At 37.5% G+C, this 15,087-nt stretch overlaps 1 protein-coding gene across 5 annotated transcripts in view; it reads right to left on the reverse strand.

Annotated features, from left to right (window-relative positions):
* LOC107099629 (transducin-like enhancer protein 1) overlaps positions 1-15,087 on the reverse strand; it is a 36,450-nt gene that overhangs the window by 15,644 nt on the left and 5,719 nt on the right. For 2 of the 5 annotated variants that reach the window (XM_015397842.1, XM_015397841.1), the window contains exon 2: positions 3,889-3,952. In XM_015397842.1, coding sequence (XP_015253328.1) covers positions 3,889-3,891 — 3 coding nt within the window. In that variant the 5' untranslated portion in view covers positions 3,892-3,952. Of the gene's footprint in view, positions 1-3,888; positions 3,953-4,041; positions 4,231-15,087 lie in introns of those variants that run through there. The other 3 variants (XM_015397838.1, XM_015397839.1, XM_015397840.1) reach the window with 3 other exon arrangements.

Here is a 15,087-nt window from a genome sequence, read left to right on the forward strand (position 1 = left end):
TTTTGTGCAGTGGTTTGATCAGCACATCTCAATTTAAAATCACAGTTTCAATATTATGTTTTCCCTCAAAGGACTGTAATGATTTGATCAAGGCTGGCTTGTTCATACCCAGTATGAACATGGATCCTGTTGAACATAGCCCTAATAACTGTGAATGATGCATTTAAATCCATCCATAACTTTTCCTTATGTTGCATTTTACAAATCAAATCAGGACTCAGCAGAGCAGCAAACAGGACAACAACAACAGGCCCTGTATAGTACAGGTATGACCAAGATTTCAAGACAACAGCAAGGCTCAGATGGATCTAAGTTGTCATTTTAATGCCATACTGGATTAAAAACCCTTGATGAGTATAAATATGTAGCAGAACCGGCAAAAACATGAAAGAGGTCAACAATATTTAACTTCTAATACTTTGCTCCAAGTGAATGGGTATTAAAAAATAAATGTAACCCATTAAACCACAACTACAATTGTTCAGTGCTAAATTGCACAAACACTGTGGTTTTCATAAGTCTGTTTATAACAATTAGCTCGTAGAATGCTCCAAATGTAACTATATAGGAAAAATGCTCTTGTGATTGTCCATGGAAACCTTTAATGCCAGTGTCATCCAATGGCAGTAAAAGCTTGTTCTGCACATCCTTAAAAGCACGTCCCCACGAATTTAACCATGACTGCTGAAAATTTAGAGGCACTGAAACGAGTCTGCAGCACATTAACCAGAGTCAAAAAATACAAAGAAATGCTGGGAAATTGTCGCTGGAAGAACGACAGCAATAATAAGGTCTAATGTGAGCTTTTCAACCACTTTTTTTATCTTTAAGCACAAGGAACTGTGAGACATGCAGGAGGAGAAGAATGCAACAGAGACAGCAGAGGAGGCCTCTCTTCTCTCAGAGATGGACAAAAAGGAGAACATTTTAAAGTCGGATGCTTTGAAAAGTGACAGGCTGACATTTGCTTTTCAGAGTGGCTGGTAGTGGGGAGAGGAGATTGGCAGCCGAGCAGCCAAAACAGCCTGGCAGGCTGGAAGAAGAGGTGGCAGGGGTCCTCCGTCTCCAGATCTCTTTCCTGGCACTCATCCATATGTGTGTGTGTGTAAGAGCACAGGTGTGTGTTTGTATTTCAAGCACAAGCCTGCAACTGTGTGGGCGTGTGCACCTATGTGCTTTGTGTGCTTCTGTGTGAATATGGTTTAAAGCGAGCCATCCGAGCGCACACTCTTCTGTCTGTGTGTTTGCCTCTAAGCCTCCATAAAAGATGCCTTCCCTGGCAGCTCCGCCTAGCAGCTCTTTGCCAAGTTTTGCCTGTTGCTTAGCAACATCCAAACTACCCCAAATCATCAGTCGGTAAAGAAGAGCCGATGCCAGCTACCATCTCCTCCTCCTCACAAGTTCAGACTCGGTGCCAAGATCCCACATAGCTGTTTTTTTTTTTTAACAGCAGGTTCTGGGCAGCTCACGCTCTGTCAGCTGTGCAGGTTTCTGGCTCTGATCAAGGGTAAATTAAGTGTGTGTGGGGGGGCAGGCCATGGGTTTTTGGGCCTTTGTTTATACAGAACATAATATAATAATTTATTATATCTTTTTACTCTTTTTTTTCCTACAATTGAACGAGATCTTTTGGAACAACATATAAGCTCTATATTTAGCTCAAAGCTAATTGAAGCAACAATAAAAATAAAATAAAAAATCATCACGATATCGAATTTCAACTATAAATTCACAATGCAGAAATGAAATAAGAATATCTAAAAGGTGACACTGGATTAACTTGTATAATTAGCTAAAACAACATTATTAATAAAGTAAAATTAGATGCTGATTGCTGTCTTTTTTGTTCTTGTTTCAAGATTTGTTTTTTTTTTTTTATAGGAATGTTATTGCTTTGCTACTTTTAAAATAGGAATGAAAACTTTATGGAAAACTGCTTGTTCTAACTTTGTGCAGCTCTTGCTGTGGTGCCTTTCTACTGTGAGGTTGTCCCGTCTTCTCTTATGTACAGCATTACGGGTAACAAGCTTTAAATAACTGATTCATTTCAATACCACAGGATATTTTGCAACATGTGTTATTAAGTGGTTTATCTTAAAAACTCATAAAATAATTTTGAAGTGTGTGTAAAGATGAGGTGCATCTATCAGGCCAAAATATAAATTTCTGCTGTGACTGGCCAAGTATTTCAACAGAAATTCAATTATTAGATTATTTAAATTATTGTACTAAATGACAACTCTCAATCTGTGTCTGATCTGAGTGAAATATTAGGGAAATTACAAAGAATTTGCTAATTATCTTACAGTTTAAGGATAATGAGAGTTTTTTGTTTTGATGACATTTGTTAGACATTGAATCCAGGAGAGAAATTTGGTTTTGTCATCATTTGTTTAGACGACAGCTAATTAGAGCTGATCTGCTGCCGGGCAAACTTCATTTAAATCCATCCATCCATCCATCCATCTCTCTACCTATCCATCCATCTATCAATCATTGACTGGAATCACATTAGAGAATTAACTGAAGCCATGCTCTTGAAATAAAAACCTCTATTGTGAGGCAGCAACTTTCTCCGCCACATAGCATCTGGTAGGACTAGAATTAGGAAAATGATAGAAAAACATTACATTTTTACCTGTTATGAGACCCAATATTATAACATAAAGAGCTGGAAATCAACCATTTATACAGCATTATCATTTCTGCAAAAAAATTTTTACAATCTTGATGTAAAGATCTATAATAAGGGGAAACATACAGAAGAGTAAAATTCCATCCAAGGGGTGAATGATAGCACTGACAGGAAGAGTAATAATGCTTAGTGCACGTTATTTCAGAGCCTTATGGTTCCCACAGCTGGGCTCATACATCAACAAGTGTGGGGGGGCTTTGAGTTACATATATTGGTGAACTGATGGTATTTTATTGATTTGTTCATCCTCAAAGAGACTTGTGGCCGCCAACCGTTGAGTACAGATTATCATTAAAGTAATATTAGTAGTCAGTTAAAATAACACTCAGAGCTGGAAATCAGCTAAATTTCCCTTTTTTGACTCTAATTTCTTATTCTATTTCTCATCATGCACATGAAAACTAAGGAGCATCTAAACGGATCACACATTATGTACGTTTGTTGATGCACTTATTCATCTATTAAAAACAGAACATGCATAAAGTTTTGATGCATTCATGGGGATAATCTTCACATATCAACATGTAGTATATTTTTCATTTTAGCTTTTGTAATTTGCTGAACAACCAAAAAAAATGAAGCTGGAAAATTTGATAAACACTGACAACAACAGACTGTTGAATGATTTTAGATTCCAACACTAACGATGACGGTGGTTTGAAACAAACTCTAGATGAGACCATTTCTTACTCAAACAAAGACACTTTGTGAATTAAATGATCGCTTTTTTCCATCTTTCAGTAACAACAAAACAACATCTGCATGTTGCATCTATTCTGTAGAAAAATATGAGTTAAAATAACCCAGATATCCTAAAATCAAACAAATATTGAAGCAGTTAAAGGATGAAATAATCACTTTTGTTTGACATCAAGGTTCTGACTCATAACTGCATTTAAAAAAGGCCTAAAACTATCAAAAGATGGATACCACTCATCTCTAATGAACAGTACTTGCAAAAATCTTGAAAAGATGTAGACTCTCATCCATACTCATAACTTTCACTACAAACTGATGACTATATAAGCAGGAAAATAAAATCAATAATTGCATGTGTTTGCATTTTCCTGTCTGAAACTCTGACTGTAATTTTCTGGGGGTGTTTTAGGACAGCTGGAAGCAGATGAAAGGGATTTATACTACTTGGCTCTGCATTCGTTTTTGGAAGAAGAATTTGTGTCAGTGCATCTCACCATAACATAGTGTCTTTGGATCTCAGTCTTCTCTGTGGCCAGTTTCTCACACTCCAGTTTCAAACTGCAACAGAAGAGAATAAAAAACAAACTGTTTGGCATATCATCCTCCGATTTTAAACATACAATGCAATTAGCGACATAACAAATTACTCTTCCAGGATTCTTCTCATCCCCTCCCCTTTCCACTTCTGTCCCTTCATCACTCACCAGGGAGGAGGGAGCAGGGTGACTGGAGTGCTGACAGCCCATTATCACCTCAGAGCAGAGCAGAAATAGACAAAGTCACGCTTGGAGCCTGAAACCCAGCCAAGACTGCAGGGAGGCACATCCAAGGTGTCTCTTCACTTCGTGCACTTCCTCTCTCTGGACAACTTTCACTATACCCATGGACCTTCTTTCTCATGTCACTGCTTTCCTAATTATCTGCAAACCCTTCTGTCTTTGTGCACATTTGCTTCTTGTTTACAATGGGTTTTTTTTTTATTCAAGATGGAGCTTCATCTTTAAGGGTTGCAAAAATTAAAATCTAAGAGAGATATGTCCTTTGTTGTAGCTTGTATCCAAACACTCCCTTGCTGTCATGCTAAAACTGGACAGATATTTATATCCAGACTCATTCTGTTTTCCCTTTTGTGCTCCACTTTCCCTTAGAAATGAATTTCTCCACAGCACCTCAAATCTCAGCTCACCCTAAAGCAGGCACATTTGGGCCCTTGTCCATTTACACCAACTTGTTTGCAGGAAACAGATTGATTAGATGGGGGTGACATGGAGGTTGGTGGAAAGGGGTTGTGGTGCAGGGGAGGACTTTGGATGTGGGTGAAAGGAGGGTCATTTGCTGGGAGAAAATTAGAATATGATTAATACCGCAACATTACCCCCAGCCGCAACAGGTAATAACATCCCCGTCCGCTCTCTTCCTCCAGTGCTGCGCGCACACACGCCCATAATTGACTCATTTATCATTGCCAGCCAGTTGAGCAGACAAGGGAGGTGAGGGAGAGAAGCAGGACGAGAAGTAAAGAGGAGGTGGTGGAAGAAATGTAGCGAGGATTAAACCACACACCCACTCTCTAGATTTTATTACAGTGGAATTGGTTCTCGGCAGGAATCGCTCACAGCCAGGCTGAGAACGGCTGCTGCTGTTTGCAAGGAGCAACCAGTTTTACTTTAACTTTTAAAATCCCAACATTAATGAGCAAAAGCATTGAATAATGCCCATACTACACAAATTGCTCTACATTTAGACGGTCCAGTTAGAGGATGCATTTAGGACAATAACCTGCTTGTGTAGTCAACGTCCAATTTTCCACATATAAATGAAATCCAAAGTGAAAATTTTATGAACTTTTAAAAGCGAAGAAAAACTCATGTTTAGAGCTGCATCCCTGGAAAGCAGCAAAAAAATAAAAAATCTGACAGTTTTCAACTTGAACAATCTTGACTGCTGGAAAAAAAAGTGCAAAAAGCCGAGTTTTCCCATCAGTGAAAAGTTATGAGTCACATTTAAGCAAAACGCTCTCAAATGAATGATGTAAAGTGAAAACAAGACTAAAAGCTCCCTTTAGTATAATCAAAGCATTAGAAATAAAGACAAAATGTGCAGATCAGAGATGTTAGAAGGTTTTAAAGAGGAACACTATTTTCTAATTAATATTGAGACACATTTATAGTTAACTGTTGATTGATTATGCCTTGAGTGACATCTGTTGGGAATTGGTGCAAAATACATATATTGAAATAAAACCAGGCTTCAAGAGAGAGCAATGATACAACTAAAAGGAAGAAAACAAGACAAATGTGTCAGACTTTAAAAGCAAGCCCTGACCAAGTCTGACTTAAAAGTATAAAAAAAATGTAAACAAAATTACAGCAATTAAAAGGATTTAAAATACAAGTGCACACCCTCGCCACATTTCTTTTTACAGTAACAATTGCATCATATTTGTAAATGTTACTTGGTCTGTTCTGATTCCCTTCCCTTGATGAAGTGAATCTGCTGCTGCTGTGTTTGCAACTAACTCTGTTATAATTGTATTTTAATGTATTGTTATTACATTGTTGTGTGTTAGCAAGTCTAAGGCAAATTTCTGCCATCATTGTGTAAGGTAGACAATTTATAGACAGTTCTTTGATTCTATTCCATATTTTCAGAAAGAATTTATTGTAAAGTTAATTTCACAATCAGTTCTATTTCTGAAAACATTTTTCAAGCTATATTAAACAATAAAATACAATAAAATATAATCCCCACCCCCCACATCTTCTCTGTAACCTTATATCTCTAAAGTACACACAAACACATCCACCATCCAGATGTTTTTACTAGCCAACAGGGTACTGTAGGCTTTTCTAATGCTTTTAAATATTTTAAGGGTAGTTCTGACTGCTATAAGTAAGATGCAAACTAATTGTGATGTTTGAAGCTGCAAAATAAAATACATAACGGCCTGTATTTTTGACTGTGCGGCTAAATATGAAAAGTGTCAAGAATTCAATGGACATACAACACTTCATACAATTTGTAAAACATATAACAAACCAGACCATTCTGTAGAGCGCAAACATCCACCTAAATGTTTACTTATTCAGTCACCATTCAGTCACTTCTGCATGCACTTCAGGCAAAATAGCTCCAAATAGCTTTCCCTGTGCATTGATAATGTCCAAGGCATTTCTACATTTAACATTCTGAAATATGCTTGCCAGAAAACTAAAACGAAACTCAACTGAAATGTCTGAGCAAGTGCATAAACCTAAAATGTACAGAATGTGCCTCATAGATGATCCCTGAGCCCTCTGCTTTGGTAGACTGCCAACCTATTGCTCACAGCAAAACTGCACCATTTCATCCTCCTTTCTGTTATGGAAGAAGCTGGATTTGGAAAGACTGGCATTATGTTTTTTGGAAAACTGGGATATACAGAACATGCAAAAAGAGGATGCTTTTATCTTTTAGCAGTACTAACTGCTAAAAGAAGGTGCTAAACCCACTTTAAAGCCCTTTGATTCAACATAATTAGTCTTAGACTAATAAATCTCATCATCACGGGTTATAGAAAAAAAAAATCTCTCTACACCTGTAAAAAAAAAAAATATATATATATATATATATATACATCTTCTGCTTTTAAAAGCTGCACATTTAATTTATACAAACCAACCCACACAGACTGACAGCTCTTCTGCTTACAAAAAAGACCTGCATGTTGCACCAAGAAAGCAATAGCCTTTCCTCACAAATGAACTTCAAGGAATGGAATCACAGTGTGAGTGTGTAACCATTATGTGACTGCGAGCACAAAGGAGTTAGATTAGGTCGGGGGGTGGGGGGGAGTAAATGAGGGATAGGAGAGGAGTGAGGCAAGTAGAAAGTAGGCATTTCTTGTTGGAATGATTGCTTGTAATAATTAGTCTTTGGCAGAGCACCATTTACTGAGAGGAGGGAGAGAAGTTCCAGAGGAGAGAGAGAGAGACAGTGAATAGGAGAGAAAACTAGACTGAATGAGCGAGCAGGAGAGACACACAAGAGTGTGTGGTTGTCTGTGCTTGTGCTATGGTGGGCTTGGATCTTCCAATCTTTCACTGGTGGTGACAGCAGATAAGATGATCAGCTGAATGCGCTACAAATCTGCAGCTTGCAATCCTTTAGACAGCCCTGTCAGTGCTGCACAGCAACGACACCCACGCACAACATATAAGCATCAACACCTGCACATGCATGAGTATACAAAAGCATCATGCAGTGTATATACACACATAGAAGGTGCAAACATTACAATATTTTTTTATATACATACACACCAATACATCTGCATATTATAATGTAAGTCTGCAGACAGAGGCATTGCTGTGGATGACCTTCTCGTTTGAAATGTTTAATATGGGACATTCAGTATAAGAACATGTATCCAGCTTGGCTAAAGTAAAAAGGCATAGACTGTGTAAATAATACACTTTGTCTCACCAATACGATTAGACGCTACAGAGGTTGTAGAGACCATCTAACTGGACCCAACTTGCTGCACAGACAGAAACCCTGTATATACTGCATTTGCACTGGGATAGTTTTTTTCTCACATGCATCGGACCTGTGATGTTGGGATACACTCAATATATCAGAGTCCTCTAGTATAATAAAAATAGGTTAAAAGGAAAGGGTTTCATGGTATAATTGTATTCACACATATTTTATTTTTGCAAAACTGTACATCTGATTGCTGGTCACTTTTCTCCTTTGGATAATCAGGTAAATATATAGAATTAACATCTATTACATTCAGTAACAGCGAGAGCCTGATGGGACATCTGCTGTTCTGCTTTTTCCCACCAGAGTAAAACTGGTGGGAAAAAGCTGGGGTTGGCTGGTTAGTTTGAATATCTGTTCACACAGCCAGCTTCCAATATTCTGCTCAACCCACATGCCACCTTGTTGATTACCAGTGTCCTTTTAGAATATTGGCCCTTAACAGTGAGAGGTGGTGCTCTTCTTGTTTCTAGACCAAAGAACTAATTTTGTCTCTCTTGTTAATAAAGTATGTCTACAAAAAAAAAAAACTACTCTACACTTCCTTATAGTCACTGTGGCATTTTCTTTGGAATTTCCTCAAAAGAACTTGACTATCAACGTAGCAGGAAGAGAAATTTAGCAAGAATGAACCAAAACTTTTTTATTAGCTCAGTATAGCTTGATACTAACTGGGCAGTGCCAAGACCAGGATGTTCCAATTCACTCACCAGTATCTCAAGAAATACACACTGAAGGCTTTTTATTCTTAAAAATGTGTGGATTTCCTTTGGGTATCTTGGGATTCCCCCAGTCCAAAACATACATGCTGGTTAAACTGGCAGACCTATTAGCATTGATCAACTTGTTCTGTCCAATTGGCTTCAATAGTTTTCAATGGAGAGATTGTTGGAGCAACTTCCAGCCCAGTGAATGTCCATGAACACGACAATCTAATCCAAACAAACTTTATATATATATATAGCACTTAAAAAAAAACAATAGGACCAATGTGCTGAACAAAAGCGGAATTACAAAACATTTACTGCACTAAGATTAATAAAAAGTATGTAAAATAAATTAGTAAAAACTAAGTAGAAAATAAAAGAAATAAAACATAAAATCAACCAACAACGACCTTCTATTGAGTATCAAATGCCAGAGAGAAAAGATGAGATTTTAAAAGAGATTTCAAATAAAAGAGGAAGCCTGCCTGATGTGCAGCAGCAAATCATAGCAGAGTTTGGGACCGGCTGCAGAGAAAGCCCACTTCCCTCTGAGTTTACACCTCATTCTACTGACAGGAGTAATTGATCCACTGACCTAAGAGCATGAAGCGCTACATAAGGCTGTAGGATATCATCAATATAGGGTGGAGCAAAGCCATTTAAAGACTTAAAAAAATACAAATAAAAAATTTAAATTAATCCTAAAATTAACCGCCAGCCAGGGAAGTAAACTTAAAACTAGGCAGATATGTTTGAACTTATGTTTCCCCTGTTAGAAGTTGTGCAGCAGCATTTTCAACTGTCTGCAGACGGGTAATTAAAGATCCACTAACACCAAAATAAAGTGCATTACAACGCAGATGGATTTAAAAAAAAAAACAAAGATGAAAAGATGACCCGTGTCAGTCCTTCAATCTATAGACAGATCCCAAGTTTAAAGATTTGGCAAAATATGAGTATTCCTATGTATTGATGCCATCAAATATTTAAAAGACTAATACACAGTTCTTTGGAGCCTGTTCAGTCTATGCTGTTGGTGTACATACTGCCGCTCCAGCACTAAATAAGAATCCCCAGATGATAGGTATTAAAATCTGGCGACAAATGTACAGTAAGCTAATTAAACACAGAAAGGGAAATGGATGCTCTATTTGTCTTGTTCTAAATGAATAAAAGATGCAATTCAAAAAGAATCAGTTGATGTTAAGACAAAAATGACATTACAGCTGGTCTGGAGGCAAAAATCTGTTTACTTGGGACCAAACATGTGCATGTAAGAGATTCTAACAGTATGTTAACTTTGATTAAAATACCATGGGTCCAAAACAAAACTGTAGAAAGGGGATCTCTTAGACTTGTAAAAAACAAACACGAGGCCAGCCCGTAGCTTGCCAACTTCAGTTTTAAAACAGAATGCTGGTTTTACAACATAGTTTTTTGGACCAATGCAGTGAAAGGTTTAAGACGTCACGCATTAGTTACTTCCCAACCAGCCAAGCCGGGCAGTCAGAGACCATCATCAGCTGACTTATGTGAGGACAAGCCAGCTTGGAGTGATGTCATAAGGTGCAATTTGTGCGACCAACCTGCTGCTTTAATAAGTAAACAAAACTTCAAAATCCTATCAGATAAAAAGAATAAGAAGACGAAATGTATATTTTAAATACCAAGCATTTGCTAGGCTAACACCATTTGCATCTGCTAGCGTTTGCATTGTAAACCTGGGCTTAACTAACAATGCTTTGCACACAAAAAAAAGAAATGGGAATACTTCAGATATTATGTCAATTCAGTTCACTTTACATGGGCTGAAAAATCAAATAATCCGATCATATATACATATAGGAAGTGTTGGCCTAGTGGTTAGAGCAGTGCGCTTGTGCTCTGAGAAGGTTGCAAGTACACAGTTCGATCCCCACAGACTGCCACTCTGGGTCTCTGAGCAAGACCCTTAACCCCAGGCTGCTCTCTGGGTGCCACAAAATGGCAGCCCACTGCTCCCCAAGGGGATGGGTTAAATGCAGAGAGTGTATTTCCCCATTGTGGGACAATAAAGGGATTTACATTTTTTAAATTTCTATCATACTTTATTCAAAATAGTGGTACTCTGACACAGACTTGTTTTTCCTAAAGCAACCACAGAGGGTTTGCACCTCAAAAAAAAAAAAAAAAAAAAAAAACATACTCAGAAGAGTGATGTTTTTACTGCTCTAAAGGCTCAGAATTTACCCACATCAGGTTCTGAGAGCCGTTTCTGCTTCACATAATCGAGCTACATGATCATGTTGCTGCTCCTGCATTACAGAAAAACATGGAGGGAGGAAATCCCTCAGCCTTGTGCCCAGCCCTCCATTTATCTGCAGTCGGGTCAGTTTGCCAAATCCAAATGAACCACCAGCCAATGCAATAGTGCTGTGCAACATATCGCTAAGAATATTTTTTTTTAGGTTTTATTAAGTAAATTAGTTCTTAAAACATTTGATCAAAATATGTAATATTATATACAGTATATATATATAACCTTTTGCTTCACATTACAAACTGTTTGTTTAAACACAATGGTACTTAATTAGTTTTAGAGCTAAATTCCTCAAAACAAAATTCTTAAACATAAATAATCACACTGAACAACTAAATCACTGCATCGTATCGTTCGTTACTGCATTAAGCTTTTTTTTCATTTGTAGCTTTTTAATCACACTTTATATTCACTTATTAAATGGAAATAAAAAAATTTAGCAGTCTACTTAAAATAGAGTAAAGTAAAAGTTTCTTTACAAAAGTATTTTATACTAAAGTATTTAAATATTTGATTAATAAATCTGCGATGGACTGGTGACCTGTCCATGGTGTACCCCGCCTCTCGACCATAGACAGCACCCCTCGTGACCCCGCTTGGAATAAAGAGTGTCAGAAAATGGATGGATGATTAATAAATTCTTTTATACATTCTGGATTGATGTTTGGGGAACAATAGCATTCAAATTGACCCTGTTGTTTTACAACACCACACCTTACCAGGAATGTTCTCATGAAATAACAGCCAAAGACAGAGATGTTTGGCTGTTATTTCCTTATCAGGCGGCGTCTCGCCTTAGATTTGATTCAAATTAATGACTTTGTTAATAATTGCCTTTGGCACTTTTTAATAGACTTTATTCACTGCCAAACCAAACAGGCTGAATTAAGTGGTTTATTTGAAGAACATCATGCATCTTGTTTTGTCTGATCAACAGTTCAAAACCCCAAATCCCCAGTTTTAAACTCATAAACCACTATCCACAAACATCAGCTACTCATAACTAATCTACAATACAAATGGGGTCAAGCTTCAACATTGCATATCACAGCATCAGGGCTACCAGCCCCCAGGTGTGCAATTGTTTGCCTTACACACCATGAATTACTTTTAAAAAGAAATTACATTTATAAAGAAACTATAAACATACGAACATTAAGCTTTGCTTATATCAAATTTGCACTTGGAGGGAAATGGTTAAAGGGGATAAGGGCTGGACTACCTTAAAACATCCAGGGACCTCATGTACAAAGAATCTGTAGAAGCAAATAACTTGCAACATTTTAAAAATAATGGTTGAACCACATTACATTCAGCACCAACAAATAATAAACAAACCCAACAAAAAAATTATATAATGAAAACAATGCAGTTGGATGTAAACTGTAAATATTTCTCTGTTTCGGTCTGTTTATGTGGATTGTGCTGCTGCAATTAGTCGACGTATTCCACATAATCGCTGATGAAAATTTGTCAATGGATATCTTTTTTTGTCAGCCTTTTATTGCCCATTTATTTTGGTCTGAGCAAAAAGCTGATCTGATTTCAGGTCATTCCAAAGCACTAGTTTTGCTGTGCCCACACTGATCCTGTCATGAGCTTCTTTTACTGTTGGTTCTAGCTTTGAGTGTGATATGAAAATGCCAGTGTCAGGCGAGTCTGAATTAAGGTTGGAGGCATCTAGAAGACCAAAAGTATCCAAAGTATGGGAATACTTTCGGGCAGCTGGTAATAGAGTGGTTTGTACACTAAGTTTTTGTTGGATTATTAAGGAAGCAAACCCGCGATGCACGAACACCTTAAAAGGAATTAACATTATGATTACCGTTTAAATGCCTAGTTAGCATGTTCTTTTTATAATTCTTGTGAAGTACGATGACCGACCGTCGTGGGATGTTAAGCAGGGCCCCTCAACTCTTTGGTAATAATTTGGTAAAAAAAAAAAGTTGAACAAAGCTACACATGCCCATTTATTGTAATTTTTGTGCTTTCGAGACCGCACCAGACTGAGACAGAGGGTTTATTGAATGAGCACACAGACAGTATCAATGTAACCTTTTTTTTTTTTTTTTGAGTCACAATCCCGTAGCTACTCTGCCAAACCCCAACAGAAAGATTAGTCGTTAGAAAATTAGTCGTTAATGGCAGCTCTAGTGCATTGGTCTGTGCTACAAAATGTATTCGCAAAGGGGCACTTTCATATATCTTAAGAAACAAAAAATGAATAAGTAAAAAAATGGTGGCAGATCAGCAGATGTGATGATCCCTCAGGTGGAAAGGTTCAGGACTTAATTGCTTTGTAATTTTGGAAAGATTCTGGCAGCCTTGGCACTGGAGGAAGAATGAGGAGTGTGTGTTCACAGACTCTACTGACCTGCTGCCATATAATGATGGATGGATTATTAGCCGCTTTATATTGACCAGCCTAAAAAAAGGGGCAAAGGGAGGAAGTTTGCGTCACCATTTACTCATTTCTTATACATTTATTCAAGTCCATTCTTTACCAATTTATTTGTCCCTCAGAGATAAATAAGGTGATTCTATTAATTTGTATTGTATTCTATTTTATTCACGAGTGCCGCTTCAACTTCTCACTTCATTCTGTGCAGCCTGAGTGTTTCATCAGTTCGGTATTTAATAGTCATCCCTGATTTGTAACATACCAGGCAGCCATGGGACGACCTCAACGTTTGTTGTTCAGACATATAAAGCAGCGTATAATATAACCTAATAGAAACTGTGTCTGAATACACTTCATTTCAATTTAAAGCAAGAAGGCAAATTCAAAAGGTATGACTGTACACATGCTGTTAAAAGGGCACAATCTGTGAATGAATTAGCTTTTATTAATAGAATGATGTGATTCAATAGGTGATCTTGTTTGATGTGCAAAGATATGGAAGAACTGTAACAATTTTGTCTAAGGTGTGTTGATAGTCTCTCTGTGATGGCCTGACAGTACCGTTACCATGGTTATATGGACACGTGATGGGAGCCTTCTGGGTATTTACTGATTTGCAAATCTATTTAGGAGGCAGACGAAAATCCACAATCAGCTGCAGGCAATTCCATGCAAATTGGGTTATATGAAGGTAAAGTGTGCTCCGCAAATTTTAGAATTTCTTCCAAGTTCAAACTTTTAGTATGAAAGCTGCACACTATTTTGTAAATAAGGCCCCAGGATACTGGTTTACACCGTTGCATAACTTAAAAACTTTTACAAATATATGCATTCGGTTTTTAATCAAAAATAGTTCTAAAGCTTAAGTAGTTTAATGGTAGCCTTTCAATAAAGGCCTAAGCGCAATTTGAGGAATTAAAAATATTTGAATAGCCTGAATATGGAAGGTAGAGTGATTGCATATTCTTCCACTACTGCAATTAATTTATATCTGTCTTAATGTTAAGGTTTTGAACACTTTGTTTTAAGGTTTAGCAGTAGTATGTACACATCTAGAGATGTGTTATGATTTAGCCCCTTGATGTCCCAAGATCAACAGATTGTGAAAACTCTTGGAAAGAAATTCTTGTCACACCTAGACGACTGGAGTTTTAAAAAATGTTTTTAGAAAAGCTATGTTTTCTACTTTTATATGTTGTTCCCAAGCTTGCTGCCTGTGCAGTGCATGCCCAACCTGAGTCGGCGAGAATATAAGGTGCAAAGAAAAAAAAGAGCACAGCACATAAAAGCTGCTGACAACATGTCTGCAAATCCCATTTCCGCAAGGAACGTACCGGTGTCAAGTAAAACTGAGCCTGTATCACCGACCTGCTCCTACCTTTAAAATTGGGCTTTACCAGCTCCTATCCAGACTTATGTGCCATGTATACAGGTTAGGACCGTCTGGCGGGGCGGGCTGCTAATAAAAAACCTCCAACCATAGTGATTCAGCTCAGCGGCCATTGTTTACCCTATTCTGATGATTAATTTCCTTTCATAAGGCAGCATCTTATGCTTTCTGTGTCATCGTATGACATCTCTCTCTGTCCTTTTTTTAAAAATGACCTTTGTGAAGCTTAATATAAATGTAGGAACATAGTAGTTGAGATTATGGTTGTTAAAATCAGACTAGAACCAATGCTGCTTGCTTTTGTGTTGTCTTGTTCAGACTAGAAGCAGACAGATGCATCCACTGACAGAAGTTTTGGGCTGATATTAGCAT

This window comes from Cyprinodon variegatus, unplaced genomic scaffold (genome assembly GCF_000732505.1).
Source record: "Cyprinodon variegatus isolate N-32 unplaced genomic scaffold, C_variegatus-1.0 Scaffold890, whole genome shotgun sequence".
NCBI classification, from domain to species: Eukaryota; Metazoa; Chordata; class Actinopteri; order Cyprinodontiformes; family Cyprinodontidae; genus Cyprinodon; species Cyprinodon variegatus.